General features: G+C 40.7%; 1 protein-coding gene across 1 annotated transcript; it reads left to right on the forward strand.

The window, feature by feature from the left end:
• The first annotated feature begins 4111 nt into the window (after positions 1–4111).
• On the forward strand, positions 4112–21062 carry LOC121635086 (110 kDa antigen-like). Its single transcript, XM_041978146.1, has 3 exons — positions 4112–4187; positions 7757–8580; positions 20919–21062. The coding sequence occupies exons 1-3, from the start codon at positions 4112–4114 to the stop codon at positions 21060–21062; spliced, it is 1044 nt and encodes a 347-aa protein (XP_041834080.1).
• The last annotated feature ends 1599 nt before the right edge of the window (positions 21063–22661 follow it).

The following is a 22661-nucleotide window of genomic DNA, read 5'->3' on the forward strand; positions in this document are numbered from 1 at the left end:
TCTCAGAATGTGGCCCCACATTTATATTCTCTATCTGATGACATTGCAGTTTCCCGCTGGGGTAATTAAGTACTTTTATTTTAATTTCATTCTATTTTTATCGACTTTATAAAAATACTTATAAGCTAATCTATTAATACGTCTACACTATAAAAATATAGCTATATTAATTTCTTTTCCTGTTTATCACCAAAGCAAACTTAGTAATGCATATATAATAAATAATATATTTATTCTTCCATGAGTGGCAGTGTATTGGATGAGTAATGTCCACTGAGGTGGCTAATTTGTAAATATATCATCCTCACTCATGCACATACTAGAAAACAGATTTTAAATAGGCGTGTAGTGGACATTTTGCCAAACAGGTTCAATAATGAATTATGGCCTTTATAAATTCATACAGTCTGTAACAAAATTTTATCCAATACCATCTTCACCTGCAGTGAATGTGAATCTGAAGCTTCCTCGCTGTTGTAACCATCTTTCTGCTTTATCTTTCTCTCCTTCCTTCTCTGTCGTTGTGTTTTTGTATATACGTTTTCTATACCACTTAGTTCAATTCGAAGTCACTGAGAAACTGGAGTCTATCCCAGGAATAAGCAGGTGAGAGGCAGATACACCTGGACAGGTCACCAGTCCATCACAGGCCCAACACAGAGACAAACTAACCCTCATGCTTACATTCATTCATAGAGAGAATTTCGAGACCAATTAACCTAACATGTATGTCTTCGATTGTGAATTCTACTGATATAGACTGAACCATTTAAATACTTAGGAGTCCTTTACAGGTCATTTGGATTAATTAGCTGATTAGAGTGTGGCACTTTGAGGCTACAGGATACAGCATTGAACCTTTTCACACTATTTTAAACACATGCACTATATTCTACAAATACCTGAAATATCTCTTTTGTCTATATAAAATATTCATTTACCTTTTTAAGATGAATTACTGAAATACATTATTTTTTGCACTATATTCTAATTATTTTAGTTTATCTGTATATAAACGACAGATTTAAATGTACAGTATATACTCATAATTTATTCCTTCCCTCGTACTTTTATCTTCATCTTATCTTTTTTTATCTTTAGTGTGAGAAAAAGCCTATTTCCATTCTTCTATATGTCCAGTGCATTTAGCGAATTGACAATAAAAGCCTTCTAATCTTCCGTGCACTGATGATTGTATTAATACTGTACAAGTTTAGAAACTGAAGTTTCTGATAAAATAGATTAAGTTTTTGCTAATATTTTTTGTTAGTAAAAAGTCATCGAGAAGACTCCTGGCATATTTATTTTCAGGAAATATACAGAAGGTGGATATAAAATATATGAAAAAAACCAGGGCTGAAAACATTTCTCCTCCCTTCATTGCTGGATGTATCCTGGATGGAAATAAAACTGTTGTCCTGCAGTGGTCAGACTGGTGTAATGTTGTGAAAGCCCGACATCTGCTGGACAGACCTGGTACTGCAGCAGCTCCAAACTGCAGAAATAAAAAAGATATTTGCAGAATCAGGAAAAATTAATGATCCTCATCACAGTTATTTTAATTTGAGTTTTTTTTTTTTTTTGTATTTTTACAGAAGCAATCTGTGGGAAACTAAACTGAACTCAGCAGCTGTAATGAGCCAGCAGGTTTCAACACTCAGTCACATTAAAAACAAAGTGCCATCTTTTATTTCTGTTTTTAGATCTTAGTATCAGATACATGCTTCCTCAGACAATAAGATGCTCTAACCTGTAAGTGCACTAAAAGATTTTTTTTTATATAATTAAATCAGTGCTGCTCCACAGAATTTATTTTTCCTGATGTATTTAATTTATTGCTGCTTCATACCATGAGTGTATTACTATCACATTAAATTTACTATAACAGGTTATTTATGTGGTCATGTTCGTATTCCGATCTCGGGCTTTTTCAAGGACTAAGTTGTTTTTTTTTTACCTTCATTAAAAGCTTCTCTTTCACTCTGTCATCTCCTGCTAAAGCGTCGCAGTTTTAAAGGGAAATCCTGGGGGGCAGGATTTACTCACAAACAAATCTATATGCAAAGCTGTCACAGACTCTGTGGGGAGAAATTTCAGAGAAAGAGGTTTTGTCTTTTGGCCTGAATCCGGTGGCGTTGCAGCAACAGCTGCACTCCCAGTACGACTGGAGTGTGAGCAGAGCCCAACAGCATGGCATCACACACATGTTCATTATTATATGGGAGATAATTAAGCTTTTGTCAAAATGCTCTGTTTCTTATTTATTTTAAAAAGGGTTTTCTCCATTTCATCCTATTCTACTTGATTAGCTTCAGATTATATCTATACTAGCATAACTTAAAGAAAAAGAGATGAAAATAAAGCATCATTTAGTCTGATTTCACTCGTATCGATGGCCGTCGTATCACCGATGGAAACAAGTAGCCAAGGGAGGTATGAAATGCCAAAAACAGCTTTGCTTACTTTGAGGAAATAATGAACTAATTATTATTCAGCTCATCTTCTGTTGTCAACAACACTACAACAGAAGATGGAAAAACAACTCAGGAAACAAGACTCCTCTGTGTTTGTAACCAAACAGCACAACAAAATCCTACATGTAGGCCTATCGGATTACGTTGCTTCATCATGAACCTGCAGTCTGCAGCCGTAGAAAATGGATTTTATTAGTTTTGATTAAATATTTTGACAATGTACTCAAACTTTTCTTGACAATGATTCCTCACAGACAGCTTATGTTTGATTTGTCAGCCTTTTCACTGTGTTCTCATTTATTTCAAGGGGAGAATTTAAGGGGCATATTTATGCTACAAATACAAGGTTGCAGTCAGAAACAACAGCCTCTAGATGCAGTTACAAGAACCACCAGCAAGTACAACATATTTGTTGCTTTACAAAGAATAATCTGATAAAAAAAAACTCTGATCATTACCTGATTTCTTGAATCAGATACTGTAGATGAAAAAATGTGATATCTTTTTCAGAAAACTGCTATTACAAATGATGAGAAATGGGATTATCAGATTATTATCAGCTGTTATTGAACAGCGGCCTTTCTGTGTAGAGTTTGCTTGTTCTTCCTGTGTATGCGTGGGTTCTCTGTGGGTACTCTGGCTTATTCCCACCATCCACAGAGCTAATTTGTTCTCCCTAAATTCTCCCTCGGAATGGGTGTGAATGGTTGTTTGTCTTTCTGTGTTGGCCCTGCGATGGACTGGTGACCTGTCCAGGGTGTACCTGCCTCTCGCCTGCTAAATGCTGGGTTAGGCTCCAGCTTCCCCGCGACCGGACAAAGAAGTATAGACAATGGCTGGATGGACCACACGGTCCTCAGTTACAGTAGCAGGTTCATCATCGTGTCCAGATGATCACTGAGGATGTGAGACGAGATGAGATCACGCAGGTAGTGAAGTTATTCAGTTTACAATAAATCATCTGCAGTTTATTAAATTGACAGGATCTTCGTAACACCACATCAAGCAGCTTTTATTCTACTGTATGTTATGCCATTAGCAGGTTCAGATAATGTTGTATCTATCTAGTTTGTAAGGGGTGGGTCCTCCTTGCAGCAGAGAGAAATAGAAGATGTAATGAACAGGGAAGTAAAGGTTGGTCTTAAGGTGGTAATGAGATTAAAGAGAGGAAACCAGTGAGAGGCTGAAGGACTGGGAAAATGGCCAGAGGAGCCATTTAGCCGTTTAGAGGTTAACCTAGGATCATATTTATTATCTCAGTCTTACACAATGGGAAAAGTATGCGTGAGAACTATTGAGCACGTCCACATAGGGGCCCACCAAGATGGTTTGGTCTGGGCCCAGCGTTTCCTGTTACTCCCCTGGCTTCAGTTTATATTAATTAATATCCTATAATCTCACGCATTTACGTGTTAACAGTCAGCAGTTTTTTTGCCAGCATTCCTTTCTGGCTGTTGCATTGAACACATTATCCAGGCCAACAGAATTTTGGCCTGGATAGTGTGTTTAACTCTTCATGTTCGTGAAGGAAAATTGGCTGCTCCTCCATGGTAAAGTAGCTGCTCAGGTTTCTCCATGTTCTCCACTGGTCAGATGCTGCAAACTCCGTCCCTTTTTGTGAGCGGGCCCTGATCTAGATGGAAAATCCTGGGTTGACTTCCCGAGTTGATAACCAGCTTCAACGTACTGCTTATCCAGATCCTGAATGTCTGGGTAAGTCAATCCCAGTAACAAAGAGACACCCAGGGTGTGTTGTACAGGCCTCTGGACCAACTCACCTCATCATACAAACCAGAGTCACATTTATTAAGTCAGAAAGATAGAACAGATAGAATAAGTTATCCTCCCACTCTTTTTTTCTTACATAACCCTGGGAATGTCTCCATACGCCAGTGGATACATGTTCCCCTCATTTGAGAAACGCTTTCATTTCCAGCCTGTGTGTTGCAACAACTTTTTGTGTACATTATTTTATTTACATCAACTTACAGCACATATATTTAGTGGATATTCAGTCCCAGCCTAAATAAAACCACTGCCTCTGCACAAACACAAGTCTGTTTTTCCTGGTCGGATTGTATTAATGTGAATATTTCTACACTTTGTTAATCTTGAAGCTTGTTAATCTAAAACTGAATAAAAGAATTATTTTCTTATCAGTTCAGAACAGCAGAAACATTTTACTCCACTGAATGCATTCAAGATGAAAACACTTCACGTTCGAGTTGTGCAACACTGGGGAGATGACTTCAGAATATTTGAAAATACATCCCACCACCGTGGATCTGAGAGCAGCGGGGGGAGGAGATGTGAAAATAAAAAGGTCTTCTCTGATTATGCAGATGAAGACAGGGACTCTGTGACCCACATATGGAAGAGAAAAAAAAAATAGCGGAATAGACGCCTTCACATGCTGTCTAACTGGGAATATAACTGGAAACTGTCACACCTCAACATTTCACCTCATTTCTCTTTCTCTGAATTAATATTCATTAATAAATGAAAGATGAATTAAACTGAACTCAAACCAACTTCGTTTTTATGACAGAAGAGAAGAAAAAACAGCAGGGACTTAACCCAAAAATACTGAGAGGAAGACGGAGAAGCTCTGGAAAGGAAGGAGAAGAGAGGTTTCCTGCAGTGAGAAGTAGGAATCCTGCTCTTTGGGATCATCAGGCGCTATATATAGAAACTCAGAAGGGGTTTGAATGGGAAGATGAAGGAGGATTTAAAGCTGGATTTGTCATTTTGGTGCCGTAGACAGAATTATGGTTAGGCGCCCGTTAAAATGAACAGTGTTACTAACGACATTACTTATTCAGTAACGGGTAATCTAATTACTTTTTCAATCGCCATTACTGATGCGCTCCACTTCAGCATACTGAAGCCGTCTTCATCTGAGCGAGGGCGTGATGCTGGATCAGGGTTCTGTGATTGTATGGGTTTGGATCAGGGTTCTGGATCAAGGTTCTGTGATTGTATGGGTTTGGATCAGGGTTCTGGATCAAGGTTCTGTGATGGTATAGGGTTAGATCAGGGTTCTGGATCAGGGTTCTGTGATGTATGGGTTTGGATCAGGGTTCTGGATCAGGGTTCTGTGATGGTATAGGGTTGGATCAGGGTTCTGGATCAGGGTTCTGTGATGTAGGGGTTTGGATCGGGGTTCTGGATCAGGGTTCTGTGATGTATGGGTTTGGATCAGGGTTCTGGATCAGGGTTCTGTGATGGTATGGGGTTGGATCAGGGTTCTGGATCAGGGTTCTGTGATGGTATAGGGTTGGATCAGGGTTCTGTGATGTATGGGTTTGGATCAGGGTTCTGGATCAGGGTTCTGTGATGTATGGGTTTGGATCAGGGTTCTGGATCAAGGTTCTGTGATGGTATGGGATTGGATCAGGGTTCCAGATCAGGGTTCTGTAATGGTATGGGGTTGGATCAGGGTTCTGGATCAGGGTTCTGTGATGTATGGGTTTGGATCAGGGTTCTGGATCAGGGTTCTGTGATAGTATGTGGTTGGATGCGGGTTCAGGATCAGGGCTCAGGGGCAGGGTTCTATAATGGTATGGGGTTGGTTCAGGGTTCTGGATCAGGGTTCTATAATGGTATGTGGTTGGTTCAGGGTTCTGGATCAGGGTTCTATAATGGTATGTGGTTGGTTCAGGGTTCTGGATCAGGGTTCTATAGTGGTATGGGGTTGGATCAGGGTTCTAGATCAGGGTTCTATAATGGTATGGGGTTGGATCAGGGTTCTAGATCAGGATTCTATAATGGTATGGGGTTGGATCAGGGTTCAGGATCAGGGAGGTTAAATGACTGTTTGGGGAGAGGAACATCGCTTTTAGGTTTGGCAACGGGGATCTTTACAGCACAGTCCAAGCTAACCTGAAGAAAAGCATCAGAAAGACATTGGTTGACTACAGGAGGAGGACCGAGGAACACCTGAACAGCAACAACAGCAGGCAAGTGTGGCAGGGTGTCCAGCATCTTACCAACTACAGAACCAATGCTGGTGCTGCTGGAGAGGATGCTTCCCTGGCAGAGGAGTTGAGTTTCTTTTTTAAGTGGACCCACCCAAGTAGGCAACAAAATACCAAGCAGCTTCACATTCACAGTGAAGGAGCATGAAGTGAGGCGCTCGCTATGAGTCATCAACCCAAGGAAGGCTCCTGGACCCGATGGGGTCTCTGGTAGGGTATTGAAGGTCTGCGCAAACCAGCTGGCTGGAGTCTTTACCATGATCCTCAACTAGTCCCTGACCCCACCCTGCCTAAAAAAACCCCCACATCTCCAGCCTAACAACTATTGGCTAGTAGCGCTAGACCCTTTGGTGATGAAGTGTTTAGAAAAACTGGTTTGGAGCCACATCACAAATCTCCTCCCACCATCCCTCAATTAAGACCAGTTTGCCTACTTTGCTGATGATGCGTCTGCCTACAGGGACGAGGTGGAGCAGCTGGCAGTGTGGTGCAGGGAAAACAACTTGTTCCTCAATACAGCAAAAACCAAAGAGCTAGTGGTGGACTTCAGGAAAAAAAAAAAAAAAAAAAAAAAGGACATTACACCACTCATCAGTGGGGACTGTGTAGAGATAGTGGCAGACCTCCTTTTCCTGGGAGTCCAAATCAGGGAGAACCTGACCTGGGGCCTTATTTATCAAGCTGGCGTAGGAACAAAAGCCGGTGTACGCCAAATATAGTCAACTTTGGGATTTATAAAAATCAAACTTGACGGGAAAATGTTCCTACCTCCACAGCAACTCTGACCCAAGCGTATGCACAGAAAATGGGAAAACGGGAAACTGCGACAGCAACGGTCCAGAATAATATTAAGGAAATGATGTGAAATGTGAGACATTTCTGCACAATCCACTATTACCTTTTACACCACATGTTATATACCATATAATTAATATTATTAAAGCTGTTTGCAGAAATAAATAAAGATGCACATTCAATATTAATTCTCCTAATAATAATAATAATAATTCTCCTCGGAGACTGGAGCCACTGGCTGGAGAGGAGCGTCGTGACCATAGACCTCCTCGGAGACAGGAACCGACAGGGAGGAACCAGAGGCTGAGCAGGAGTGTCCCACTTGGAGACCCCCTTGGAGACTGGAGCAACTGGCTGGAGAGCAGCATCTCCCTCGGAGACAGAAACCACCAGAGACTGCGTGGACCTGAGAGCTGGCATCGGACGGTGAGGACCCGGGCAGGACCGGGAAGCAGGCGTCGGACGCTGTAGAGCCGGAGCAGACCGTGGCTGTGGCGTCGGACGTTGTAGAGCCGGAGCAGACCGTGGCTGTGGCGTCGGACGTTGTAGAGCCGGAGCAAACCGTGGCGTCGGACGTTGTAGAGCCGGAGCAGACCGTGGCTGTGGGGTCGGACGTTGTAGAGCTGGAGCAGACCGTGGCTGTGGCGTCGGACGTTGTAGAGCCGGAGCAGACCGTGGCTGTGGCGTCGGATGCTGTAGAGCCGGAGCAGACCGTGGCTGTGGGGTCGGACGTTGTAGAGCTGGAGCAGACCGTGGCTGTGGGGTCGGACGCTGTAGAGCTGGAGCAGACCGTGGCTGTGGCGTCGGATGCTGTAGAGCCGGAGCAGACCGTGGCTGTGGTGTCGGACGTTGTAGAGCCGGAGCAAACTGTGGCGTCGGACGTTGTAGAGCCGGAGCAGACCGTGGCTGTGGCGTCGGACGTTGTAGAGCCGGAGCAGACCATGGCTGTGGGGTCGGACGTTGCAGAGCCGGAGCAAACCGTGGCGTCGGACGTTGTAGAGCCGGAGCAGACCGTGGCTGTGGGGTCGGACGTTGCAGAGCCGGAGCAAACCGTGGCGTCGGACGTTGCAGAGCCGGAGCAAACTGTGGCGTCGGACGTTGTAGAGCTGGAGCAGACCGTGGCTGTGGGGTCGGACGTTGTAGAGCTGGAGCAGACCGTGGCTGTGGCGTCGGACGTTGTAGAGCTGGAGCAGACCGTGGCTGTGGCGTCGGACGCTGTAGAGCTGGAGCAGACCGTGGCTGTGGGGTCGGACGCTGTAGAGCTGGAGCAGACCGTGGCTGTGGCGTCGGACGCTGTAGAGCTGGAGCAGACCTTGGCTGTGGCGTCGGACGCTGTAGAGCCGGAGCAGACCGTGGCTGTGGCGTCGGACGTTGTAGAGCCGGAGCAAACCGTGGCGTCGGACGTTGTAGAGCCGGAGCAAACCGTGGTGTCGGACGTTGTAGAGCCGGAGCAGACCGTGGCTGGAACAGGTGTGGATGATCAAGGAATTGGATGTGGAGGCTGTGGTGCCTGGCTGGACCAGGTGAGGGCGTGACAATCAGATGCGTCCCTGAAGTGTGTTGTCGCTGCGCTCCGCTAAATTTACGCGCCCAGTCTAATTTTGATGCTTCACGCACGCAGAATGCGTCAGTTCCGCAGTTCAGATAGGGACAGACAGGAAATCAGACATGGGAGCTGTGTAAAAGTTTCCGGTATTTTTCAAAAGAGAAGCCCACGTGCAGATTTGCGCTGCTGAACCATGAAAACATTGTGTTTAACCAGTCAGGGGATCTCAGTGTTTATTTATTTATTTATTTATTTTTTGTCATTATAGACAATGAGATGTTTATCCTGGAAGTGGAGAATTAGAAGATTCTCCACTTCCCGTAACATGAAGCACCTGGTATAATTCCGGCATAAAGGAGGGGTTAGGAGAAATAACATCACTCAGAGATTGCTGGTGTCATTTTACTGCTGCTCCATTGAAAGCATTTTAATGCATTGTATGTGTACAGCAGCTGCCCAACTTCTCAGAAGAAGGACCTACAAAGGGTTGTCAACACTGCCCAAAAAACCTCTGGCTGTCCTGTCCCCACACTGGAGGAACTCCAAACTCCTCAGAAGGGCTCAGAGCATCCTCAGTGATGCATTCCACCCTGGACACAATCTTTCTGAACTGCCATCAGGCAGACGATTCAGAAGCCTCAAAAGGAGAACAAACAGGTTTCAAAACAACTTCTGTCCCACTGCAATAGATGTTCTAAATGCTGCTAAGACATAATGTGTAACATGCATTAGTGTATTGGTGTGTATGTATGTATGTGTATGTTTATGTATATATGTGTGTATGTGTATACATGTACTGTGACAGCATCACCTTAACGCTGACAAAATTTAGGTGTATTGTACAATGACAAATAAAAACCTATCTATCTATCTATCTATCTATCTATCTATCTATCTATCTATCTATCTATCTATCTATCTATCTATCTATCTATCTATCTATCTATCTATCTATCTATCTATCTATCTCTTCTCACACTGCACATGTGGAGGTAAATTGTTTAATTCCTCTGCTGTGTTGGATCTCTTCGTCTTCTCCTGCCTTCCTGTGTTGAAGCGCTGTAGCCAGCAGATGTCAACGTTTAGCAGAGCATCTTCATCGTGTCACTGACTACCATGATAAGAGATCCCACTGAGGCACATAAATCCAGGCCTGAGGCCTTCTGAACACTGTGATAATTAGCAGTCAGCGTATCTGTTTCCATCCTCAGCAAATCCATACTGTAACGCAGCAGATGGGCTCAGCTGGACGCCACAAGACCTGCCAGAGTACAGCTGTGTCCATCTTTTACAGCTTTAAAGGAGCATTCAGCTGCACATGCATGGATTTCTGGACATGCTAGACCAGGGGTGTCAAACTCAAATACACAGCAGGCCAAAATGAAAGAACTGGAACAAGCTGAGGGCTGGACAGGTTCAGTGTTCGTTAAAAACTTTTTAAAAATGACCTTATTGCACATATTGAACCTGGAATGAACAATAATCATTAAATAAATGAAAAAAGAGTCAAATCTGTTGCAATGATTTCTTATGGCTCTATATGCATTTTTTTCTGAGTAATTTCAACTGAAAACATGTTCTACAACAACATTTGTGGTTGTGCAATAACAGCCAAAATAAATTCCCTATTTGAAAAGTCAAATGCCCTGAAACGAGCAAGAAAAGAAATGCAAAAAATTAAACTGCATCGAAGAAGGTCAGTTTTCTACAGGTATATTTATGTACATATATGTCATGGTTTATAGTGAAAGTTATGAAATCTAATACAGCTGCCAACTGGAGAAGCCACAATATGAGGCCTTGAGTTTGACACGTGTGCTGGACCCAATGTCACATTCCTGAAGCTTCATCAGAGCTGATTGAAAACCTCCAAATACTTCAGATAATCACATCAGCAGCACATCACATCTGATAAAAGACTAACAACGTTCTATGAGTGTGTTCCTGAACCAAATCCCAGAAGAATTTCTGTTAAACACTAAGTTGAACAGTGAAGAAGCTAGTTTATGTATTTATTTAAAAGCTTCCTTTTTTGTAACTTTCTAAATTCTTTTTTATGCTTTTGTTTTACCACGCCATGCTAGTTTTATGAACTCCTTTACTTTTCCTTTTTATTTGTTCCTCATGTGTTGGTTTATTTGATTTTCCACTTTTAACACATTTGACTCCAGTGTTTTCCTCATGAGGATCCTTCACACCGGGAACTTTGTAACGTTTCCATGCAGCAAGATCAAGCCTGATTTTGTTCTTATATTTCTACTAAGATCGAGAGGAGATATGTGTTAATTATTTTATATTCTTTATATGCAAAGTTTTTTTTATTGTGTAAAGCACTTTGTAAAAAGTGCTTTATAAATTGAATTTCATTTGATTTCATATGACTTATACATCAATGATAAGTAGATTAACATGAAGTTTTTTCCAACATCAATGTTAGATTTTACAGTGTGTAACATGTGAGCAGAGACTCCTGATCGTCCTGATCTCTACCGAACTTCTCTGACCTCTGTTGTATGTCAGACTCTTAATTGATTTTCTGCTGTAATCTCAGGCTCTCAATGACGTGCACACTATGGAAGAAATCCCAGTGCCAATTAATCAGCTTTACTTTGCACCAGCGGACCCGCTCTGTGGGTTCTCTGGAATTTTGGGTCAGACTGAAGGAGACTGATGGAAAAATGTCGGCTCTGGAGGAAGTGTCCATCAGTACAGAAGTTTAGACCTCAACAACCAGCTGATCAATAAATCGTGAGCACTGATTGGCAGCTACTGATCCAAGCAGTACAAGTGGATATTTAGGTGGAGTTTTAAGACCTTCTGAGGAGCAGATGATGTTTTATGTCCTATTATATAAATTCCAGACAATTAAAGAGTCATAAATCATAAAAATCTGCCACAGGACAACAAGCAGAGGATGGAGGGTCGTCTTCTTCAGCAGAGCTGATTTAAGAAGTTTTCTGTGCCGATATGATGCTCATTATTTCATGACTAATGCAGCTGTGGTCTGCACATCTGGCCTGACTCATACATTCACATCATAGTGATGTTCATCGCCATGGAAACGGGTGATCTGCTTCATCAGAGAGTTGCATAGACGGGATGCAACAGAGAAGGGCTCCATCAGCTGATCTGGTGATGGTTGAACACCCAGATAGATAGTCAAAGAGTTACCTGAACGTTAGAGTTCTTACGCAGCCCGATTGTGTCTGAAGGTCTTTGCAAAGGTTTGTCAGGTGATGTTGCAGGTTTAACCTGATACTTGATTACTTTTGTTTTTACCTTTTAGATGTCAGCTTTAAAACAGTTTACCTACCTTGTTTGGGGGTCATTCTTTTCAGCACAACCTCACAATTTTGACTTTACAGTTATTTTTTCCATCCTGTATTAACACACTGGACCTGAAAGTTTGATATATATAATTTTTTTGTGAAAACGACAAACATGTTTAATTAAAAAATATTACTTGTTCGTTTATTTAGCCTGAAGGAGCTTTTCTCTTATTCTAGCTTGTTTAGTCTCTTTTTAAAATGTACATTTATTGATTACTCCCCCCATCTTTCATGTAGGAAATATTTTATTGCCCCTATTACAAATGAATAGTACACATTACCATTGCTAGTACACATTAGCACTTTGCATGATTCACACAAACACACACACGCAATGTATGAGGGAACAGTGCAAACACACATACAGATATTTAACTCACAGATCCATGTCGCAGCCAGCAGATAAATATGCATGTGGAGAGGCAGTGGGACACACACACACACACACACGCTTCAGTAATATGCATGTAGCTCTCTTTTTTTTTTGACGGATGTCGGACACTTTGAGGCTTGTTACTTGGAATGTGCGTGGAGCTGGTACAGGGGAGAAGAGGTTAAAGATTTTCAGTCAGCTGAAAGAGTTAAAAGCAGACATTGTCCTCCTTCAAGAGACTCATTTATCAAACTCAACAATAGATCTTCTCTCAACAACCCAGTTTCCACACGTGTAATCAGCTTGTTATAATTCTAGGCAGAGAGGAGCAGCAACTCTTATTAATAGAAGGTTAAATTTTGACATAGATAATACAATCATAGATCCAGAAGGCAGATTTATAATAGTTACATTATCTATTAAAAATGTTAAGTTATGTATCGCAAATATATATGGTCCAAATGTAGATGATCCTCCTTCTGTTACTCCCTCCTCGCCTCACTCTATGGTCACTCACATAATAAATTAATTGTGAGGAGTTTATTTTAATATTATACTGGACCAACATAAGAACCACAGGAACTCATCGAGTCTGGAAATCCTCGGAAACTGTAAAACAGTACATGAAGGATTTTGGTCTCTGTGATGCTTGGCGCTCTCACCATCCCACACTAAGAGAATACACCTTCTCTTCAGTTCACCATTCCTATTCTAGATTAGATTATTTCTTAACTAGCAGCTCGCTGATGAATGACATGTCAGAAATCAGAATCCATCCTATTAGCATTAGTGATCACGCACCAGTATCATTCACTCTGAGAAGTAAGAGCAATAAACCAGCAACTAGAAACTGGAGATTTAATACGTCATTACTTAAAGATCCTGAGTTTATCAGCTACTTTAAAAGTGAATGGTCCTTATATCTAGAAAACAACAACGTGCCAGAAACTTCAGCGTGTGTTCTTTGGGAAGCCGGAAAAGCAGTAATGAGAGGGAAAATAATTTCCTTTTCTTCTCATAAGAAAAAGAAGGAAACTTTGGGAATTTCAGAGTTAGAACTCAGAATTAAATCCTTAGAGGACGCTTACCATGTCTCCCCAGAAGAACACACACTAAATGCTATAAGGAAAGCTAAACTTGAACTTAATGAAATAATAGATAAAAAGACACAATTCTTGGTGCAAAGACTTCGCTTGGAGAATTTTGAGCATGGCAACAAATCTGGAAGTTTCCTGGCTAATCAGTTAAAAACAAAAAGGAGAAAACAACCATCTCCTCTGTCAGAGATCCAGAAGGAAACATCAGCCATATACATCACAACTAACTACAACAGATGACAATATTGATAAATTTCTTAGTAACATCAATCTTCCACAATTAAAACATGAAAATAAAATGGTCTTGGATTCCCCCTTTCAGTCGGCGAACTCCAAGAAGCTCTCCAGCATATGCCCAACAATAAAGCTCCAGGTCCAGATGGTCCTGGTACAGATGGTCCTGGTCCAGATAGTCCTGGTCCAGATGGTCCTGGTACAGATGGTCCTGGTCCAGATAGTCCTGGTCCAGATGGTCCTGGTACAGATGGTCCTGGTCCAGATGGTTATCCAGCAGAATTCTACAAAGAATTCTGGACAACGCTGGGACCCTATATTAGAAATAAAGGAAAAACAAAAAAACTCTACTATTAAAACCAGGAAAAGACTCAGCACTTCCATCCAGTTACCATCCAGTTTCATTAATAAATGTAAATCTTAAAATAATCAGCAAAGCTTTGGCCAGAAGGATAGAAAAAATAACTCCTCTAATAATACATCCTGACCAAACAGGCTTTATTAAAGGTAGACATTCCTCTACTAACATGCGTAGATTAAATAACATCATAGATTATTCTACTCTACATAATCTGGAATCCACAGTCATTTCTTTAGACGCAAAAACAGCATTTGACTGAGTAAAGTGGAAACTTTTATTTTCAGCGTTAAACAAATTTGGGTTTGGGTCATCTTTTAAAGATAAAAATATTGTATAACAACCCAAATGCATGTGTGACGACCAATGACCAAACTTCTCCAAGCTTCTGTTTACTTCTTCTCATTTAATATTCTCACTTTACAATATGGAATCAGCAGAACTAAATTTGTAGAATATCACCAGCTTAAATCTATTAAATATAAAAAATATACCATTAATCAATTAAACTTGCAGCTACCTATTAGGGTGGCAGAATTCATGAATCTCAATGCCCCAAAGCTATTATCAAAAACATATAGACTATTATCCAAACTAGAAGACTCAATCTGTCTTCCAACTTCAAAATGGGAGGGTGAGTTATCCAGTAACTTTAATAAAGATAAATGGTCACAAATACGTTTAACACCTTTAAAATGACTAAGAATTCAAATATGCAACTAATACAATTCAAAATTCTGCATAGAACTCTTTATACAGGACAAAGGATGTTCAGGATTGGTCTGTCACAATCAAACATCTGCACACACTGCAATGAAAACACACCTGACAACACCTGGCAGCAGTTGGGGTCGCCTCATGGCAGAGGGTGAAGCCACTGGTGATGCCTGGGAGGGCCCTGTACTATCAACATGGCCTCTGGGGTTGCTGCTGAGGGCCCGGGTCTCTGGGCTGCCCTGGTCTGCCTGTGACCTCCGTAGAGGCGTGGTCACATTTGCACGATCTCACTCACCACTCTTCATCACTGATCACTCCTCTTCCTCATCCTCTGCATGCTGACACAGTCACTGAGTTGTCCAGTGGATTTATCCTCTAAGAGATATTTTTCTGTAAGTTTGTATCTGGTTGTTGTTTTTGTGTTATGTCTTTTTGATTTGGTTATTGTTTAAGAACTCTTAATGACTAGCAGCTCTGTTTTTCTGTAAAAGCCGTTGGAAACTTTCCGGTGTGTTTATGTACAGGTGTAACAGTTTGTTGTCTGGTTATAATGTGGATTGAAGGGTCGTTGCTGCTGTCTGTTGTGTTTCTGCCTCCTCTTTCTTCTTTCTTCTTTCCTTTTTGCTTTTTGTTGTTGTCTTCCTTCTTTTTCTGTCCCTTCGGTCAGGTCCAGCAAGATTACATAGATTCCATGATTCAAAGTGAATAAATAAATAAATGTATAAATAAATGAATGACTATCAAGAGGAACCATATACCCATAAACCTCCCCTTGGCAAAGCAAACTTGTTCGGCACAACAGCAACCAGACGGTCATTCTGCTGCTATGATGCTGGACAGGACAGGTTAGGAAAACAAAACAAACAAAAAAACAAGACAAAGCAAAAACAAAAACAAATGAATAAATATATAAAATCAAAAACAAAGATTTTTATGTGAAAAACACCCATTAAAAATACAATAAAAAGAATAATCTTTATCAGTCATTAAGTATTTAGAATTGACAATCAGAAATATTGTTTTATTTTTTGGCTCTAAATATAAAATTACCTTAGAAAAATAACTAATCTTTAAATGTGGAAACACCCACAGAAAATGTGACATTAATTTAATTTATAGTCTGAAAAAAAATTACTCCCTAGGAGAATAAAACATGACTATAGAGGGAATAAATCAGCAGCTAATGTCACCAAACACATTTAACGAAAATTTATCCAAGTCCAGGGAAATGGATCAAAATGAAGCAACATGTGAGCGCGCTCAGATCCATCATGTTGGCGCCTGCAGGGGTCCTGAAACTGAGAAAACCAACTCCGCTTGCTTTTATCAGGATAATGGTTGGACCACTTAAAGGCGTCACTGTGATTTATTCTCCCTGCAGGCTTCTAGATCACCGTCTGCCTCTCACAGAGAAATGACCATATGCAGGCCGACTGATAAGAAATCATCCATGCTGCTCCTGCTTGTTGCCACTTCCTTTCCACCCATTCACACACAAACTGCTTAATCTTGTATCAAGATAAAACTTATTACAGAGCTGCTGCACAATGTTTTAATATTTTCAGTCTTTTCTTGAAGAAATGCTTTGCAAACATATGAAGTCAAATTTCCTTTTCTGTCCGATGAAATTCTGTCACAGGACATTAAAAAAGTGAATTTTCCTCTCTTTTTTTAAATGATTACTGTTGTGAGGAGCAATAAAAGAAAATGAAAAAAAACAAACTATCGCAACAATATTTGCATACAGTAGCTACTTGATTCATGTTCTTACAATAAAACTTTATAACGTGGTACGTTTCACGTTTTTACAATAAACTATCACGTTATAACGTGTGTCCTTGATTGAGAAGATTACCAATAACAGAGGAAAACCAGGGGTTATTACACCCTTTCACTCTGAATTTGCGTTAAGGAGCATACTTATTTATTTTAAAAGCTCTTCGTGGTATACTGTATTGGTATACTTATATGGGGCACTAATCATTATTAGATCTAGCAAGGACAGCCTTGAGGGATTTTCCAAAGTAGGCCTGGTGGGACTACTAATTAACTGGGTGAGATTTAAAGAATCACATAAAGATTTTAAGTTATTTGATGATCCAGTCAAACAATCAAGATTCATGTCACCTTAGAATATTTTAATTTAAATGTAATCCAGCTATGTGATTGTAAAAATAAGTGAGACCTTCATTGCAAGTTGAAGGAGGTCTATAGCAACCCACAATTGTAATGGACTGAGAATTTAAGAGAGAAGGCAAATAGTTCAAATCGGGACACAGAGGATAGAAGGGTGACCTGAAATTGATTTTTTATATAAATAGCTATACCTCCACCGAAACTGAATCTCTCCTCAGTGTCTTAAATGACATGCATCTAAACACAGATGGTAGCAGAAATGAAGTCTTGGTTCTGTTAGATCTCAGTTCTGTTTTTAGAACTGGGGTTGTTCAGTATCTACATTCTCCCACAAGCTCAGATGATGAAAACAACCCAAATTTCAGATCCTAATTATGCTGACGACACTCAGCTCTAAATTACTGTCTCACCAGGGGATTATGGTCCCAAAGATTAGTGTCCCGCTTCAGTTAGCAATGTTTTAATCAAACGGATAAATCGAGAAATCTTGGTGTCATTTTGGACTCTGAGCCAAATTAGAACATATTAAAAGTATTAAAACAGGAACCAAATCAGCTTTTTACTACCTGAAGATTATACCTGGAATAACTGAACTGATGACTCAGCAGGATTTAGAAAAACTTCATTATCTATTTTCAGTCGTCTTGACTACTGGAGTTTTTACAGGTCTCTCTAGAAAATCACAAAGACACATGCAAGCAATCCACATGCTGCTGCTTGTGTTCTCATAAAGACCAGAAAAAGTTCTCACATCTCTACACTGGTTCTGGTTCTGGTCCTGTTCCAGAATAAAGATCTAATCTTCTGACACCATATGACTCACAGAGACTTCTAAGATAATCTGGGTCCAGATTGCTTTCCGTCCCCAGAGTTCCAACTAAACATTTAGTTTTTCTGCTCCTGAAGTCTGAAACACACTACCAGAAAACTTGAACTCGGATCCAGATCTGAAGAGTCCTGGAAAACCTGAACTGGGATCCAGATCTGGAGAGTCCCGGAAAACCTGAACTCTGATCTAGATCAGGAGAGTCCTGGAAAACCTGAACTCTAATCCAGATCTGGAGAGTCCCGGAAAACCTGAACTCTGATCAAGATCTGGAGAGTCCTGGAAAACCTGAAGTCTGATCTAGATATGGAAAGTCCTGGAAAACCTGAAGTGTGATCCAGATCTGGAGAGTCCTGGAAAACCTGAACTCTGCTAACACTGTGGCTGATTTAGGAAAGTAACCTAACAATTATCAGAGGAAGTGAGGCTAAATAAAGAGAGAAAGGGGCAGAGCAAAGTACAGAAGCATAATACATTCACCTGAAAGACAAGAAACATCTTTTTCTGAATTAATGAGAAAATTTGATAAGTTTACTACAATTTGCACTGATGCCTCTCAGGCTAATTCTATTTTCCAATGATAGTTTCCCTGGATTTCTGAATTTAGAAAAAGTGTATGGTGTATTTTATATAGGTACATATTTCTATTATTTATTGTTCTTATGTATTGTGAGTTTTGCATTATTAAAATGTTCTTGTGTGGAAAATCTTGGAGTAAAATTGTTTAATTGTAGACCGCTTAGTTTTTATTGTGCCATCAAGATTGTTGGTGAGAGAAAATCCAAAATAGTGATTTCACTGTCAAAGCATAGGTATATGGATCTACCTGATGGAAATTTAACAATGAAAACACAAGCCAAATGAAATTATGAATAATATTTCAGAATAATTCCCACCAACAGAGGATATGTTGGTGGGGTGTGTAACTTTGTATTTTTATCCAATACTTACCTTATAAATGCTACCAATGATTATTTCTTTGATAATAAAAAGAGTGGGACAGGAAAAAAAATAAAATAGACGCTTTATAACTAAGTAATCTTGAATAATGGCATTTTAATCATATAACAATATTTGCTCCAAAAGCCACATTTTTTAATTGAAATGCATTTTAGTGGATGACTGAATCAAATAATAGACACAGACATTAACATTGTAAACTCCGGCTCTGGTAATGTCTTTAAAAATGCATTTAATTGTATTTCAATTCAAAACAGTAGAAAAAGAAATAGAAAATATCGCTGCCCAAAAAACAAGGAGACCTAAAGTAAAAGTGTCATTTTAAGTACTTTAACCAGCAGCTCCAGCTGTTCTCTGATTAAGAGCCTACAACATGTTACAGAACATTTAACTTTTAAATGCTTTAGTCCACACTCCTAAATGGTGTTAAAATCTGACTGATGCTGTGTGGTGACTGAGGATCTTCTGAATGCTTTTGGATGGGGGAGAGCTTGCGGGAGCATCTGCAGCTCATTATGAAGTAAACAATACGTTCTTTCACATCAGTCTTTCATAACAATGGAAATAGTTGCTAGATTTGTCGCTGGTTGTGTGTTTCTTTTGTTTTTTTTTTTTTGGAGTCTCTAGAGGGGTTTGAATACATGCTAAAAATAGTGCCAAAGTAGGTAAGTTGTAAATAACCAAAAGCATTAAAACTGTAGATTCAAAGCATGGAAACTATAATTGTATAGGATTTTTTGGGGGGGAAATATACTGTTATTATCTGGCAGTATATAATGTCACATGTTCATATTAAACTCGTCCAAAGTTTCAAAAACAGAAATGAATCCTTGTCAAAAAAAAAAGTGATGTGAGTCTGACAAAAATGCATTTCTATGTGTAATACTCACAAAAGTATTTTGTAGAGTTATAATTATTAATATATAATGTCATCTGGAGTCAATTCTGGGTTTACTGCTTTGAAACTGTTTTATGTTATTAATTTACTCTGCTTATTAAAAGTAGAAAGAGGAACACAAAATGGGGTGCAGTTTTGGGAAATGGACACTGGGTGGCAGCATTGGGGAACGAACACTGGGTGGCAGCACTTCCCAACAGCGTCGCCGGGACTCTTCACAGTGCGTTGCGGAAGTGAAGCTCATAATCCGAAGGACTTGGAGAATGAGCAGTCGTGTTCCTGTTTCATTTATTACTGTCCTGTGTCTCCAGGTTGGTTATTGATTATTTTTACATGACTCCAGATGTGTATAAACTTGAGTTAATCCTGTGTCGCGGGGTTCACAAGTTGAAGCTTGTTAAGCGTGAAAACAAAATATAGCAACGTGACCACGGTAGCAGGAAAAATGGCGCTGGCGCCGTCGCCAAATGTTTTCTTTTGTCTGTTTCTTTCGGCTCCTCTGCATTTGTGGGATGATATGGCATGGGTGAAACTCAGTTTGTGTGTGGTATATCATTCAGTTTGGGCATTTATGGGCTATTACCATGACAAAACCAGTTGTGCATTGCTCGAAATACTGAAGCTATGCCGGTTAAGAACACCTATGGCCGCAGCCTGGGTGAAGAATACACATGTAAAGTGTAGATAAAAGTACAGTTCAAGTTTAAAAGTTTTAAGCTACAAGTTATGAGTCAGCTATGTTTATTATTTCATATTGTGTAAAGGTGAAATTGTTCAACTGCAAGGGAGAATTATTCTGTTCTATTAAGTGAGTACTTAATGCACTTAATGTACTTTATGTACAGTTAAAGGAAATACTCTCCACTGAGAGGTACAGATGTGTGTTTGAGAGAAAAGTTTATACATGATTGATAATAGATGTAACATGATCAATGGTGGACAGATGACATGATTACAAGGGGAAATGTTAATCTCTGGTTAAATACCCATTTTGATTGAGTTTATTTCTGAGGAATACAGAAGATGATCCATTTAATATGAATGTTATTTTATTGTGGTAAATACCAGTGCTTGGATGCAAACAAAATAACAGAGAGGATTCAAAGTTGCAGTGAATGTGAGAATAAAAATAATCCGAAGGACTTGGAGAATGAGCAGTCGTGTTCCTGTTTCATTTATTACTGTCCTGTGTCTCCAGCACTCCTACCCGGATTATCTATCTGCCAGCGGAGGCCTAACTGGGACCCGCTACAGATTTCTGGGGGCTCGTCCGGGATTCCTCGGCGCCATCTACTGGACGGAAAGCCGAGTGAAGTTGATGACAACGCTGATCACCAACTGAGTGGGAGGGCTGCATCCTTCAGCCGCCAATCAACAGCTGATCCAGCAGTGGGGACTGCAGCCGTGGACGAGTGGCAGTCGGTGATCCAGAGCCAGGTGTGCCATCATCAGACAGTGTTGCCAGCCGTGAGGGGAACAAGGAGCCACCATGTCGGCTGGTGGAAGGAAAAGCCTGGTATGGGACATTAAGAAGAGCTTACTCACCTTGTCCGCCGAAGAGCTTCTTCGTGTTGCCAGAGCGGTGGATCCAGACCTGGATGTGCAACAGACAGAGCTCGTGGAGGGAGATCAGGAGGTGTATTACGATCACATTCACTCATTCATATATAGCAAGCAGTTGCTTGAAGCAGAAGACCAGGGAATGGTTCAGTTGCTAATGTTAAAAGACTCTATTGATGATTTAGTGAAATGTCGTGACAGTGAGGCGAATGCTGTACCAAGTGGTGAAAAGTCTGTTGATATTGCTGGTCCATCTGATGGTTCTGTCACTAATCAAACACCTCCCAAAATCACCACAAACACTCACATTCAGAGTCACCACCCACCTATTTCAGCCAGTACTGCACCACCTAGTTCTATTGCTGCACCAGGTTCAGAATCAATTAAAGCTACCATGCTAAATACACCTGATGTAGCAAGCGCTGATTTGCTTAAGGTGCTTGCTGGCTATGAAGAAATGAACAAGAAACTTATGCAGTATATGCCAGCACATGTTACATCATCACAGACACATTTGCCCCCTGTCCTGCCCAGGCAGCCAAGCAGCATTCCATCGGTAGGACCTGCCACCCAGCCAGCTCACACAGGGATGATGTCCATGAGGGAGCTCGGTTACCTATCCAGGAGAGAGTTCAAAGTGCAAGGCGGTCAGGTTGGTGATCAATCCTCTGACATCACCTATAATAACGTCTGCAAGCAGATTGATGATGGAATTATGGAGGGATTTTCTGATTCAGAGATTGTTCGTGGCGTACTCAAAATCATAAGACCAGGTGTATTCAAGGAGATGTTGATAAATAAAGATGACATAACAGTAGCTGAACTCAAGGGGTTCCTCCAAACCCATCTAAGAGAAAAAAACAGCACTGAATTATTCCAAGAGTTGATGTGCACAAAACAAGAAGAGAATGAGACACCGCAACAATTTCTCTACCGAGTGATAGGTTTAAAGCAGCGCATCCTATTCACCTCAAAACTGGCTGACACGGACATTAAGTACTCTGCTGCTACCGTACAAGACGTTTTTCTGCATACAGTGTACCAAGGCTTTGGACACAAACACACTGATATACGTAGGGAACTCAAACCTTTGTTGTCGAGCAGTGGTGTCACAGATGAGATGATCCTTCGCCATGTGATGAAAATTACCAGTGAAGAAAATGAGAGGATGAAAAGACTTGGCCTTTCCCGCCGACAGACGGTAACAAACGCACACAGCGCACAACTCGAACCTGATACGGCGAAGGGACGAAACCCAAAGTCAGAGAGTGTAGAGTCCAAATCAAACCAAACAAAATCTGACCCTCTGAGAGACCTCACCGCTAAAGTGGAGGAACTCACAAAACTTGTGATGACCATGCAAAAACAAACTGAATTAAAG

This window comes from Melanotaenia boesemani, chromosome 23 (genome assembly GCF_017639745.1).
Source record: "Melanotaenia boesemani isolate fMelBoe1 chromosome 23, fMelBoe1.pri, whole genome shotgun sequence".
In the NCBI taxonomy this organism is placed as follows: Eukaryota; Metazoa; Chordata; class Actinopteri; order Atheriniformes; family Melanotaeniidae; genus Melanotaenia; species Melanotaenia boesemani.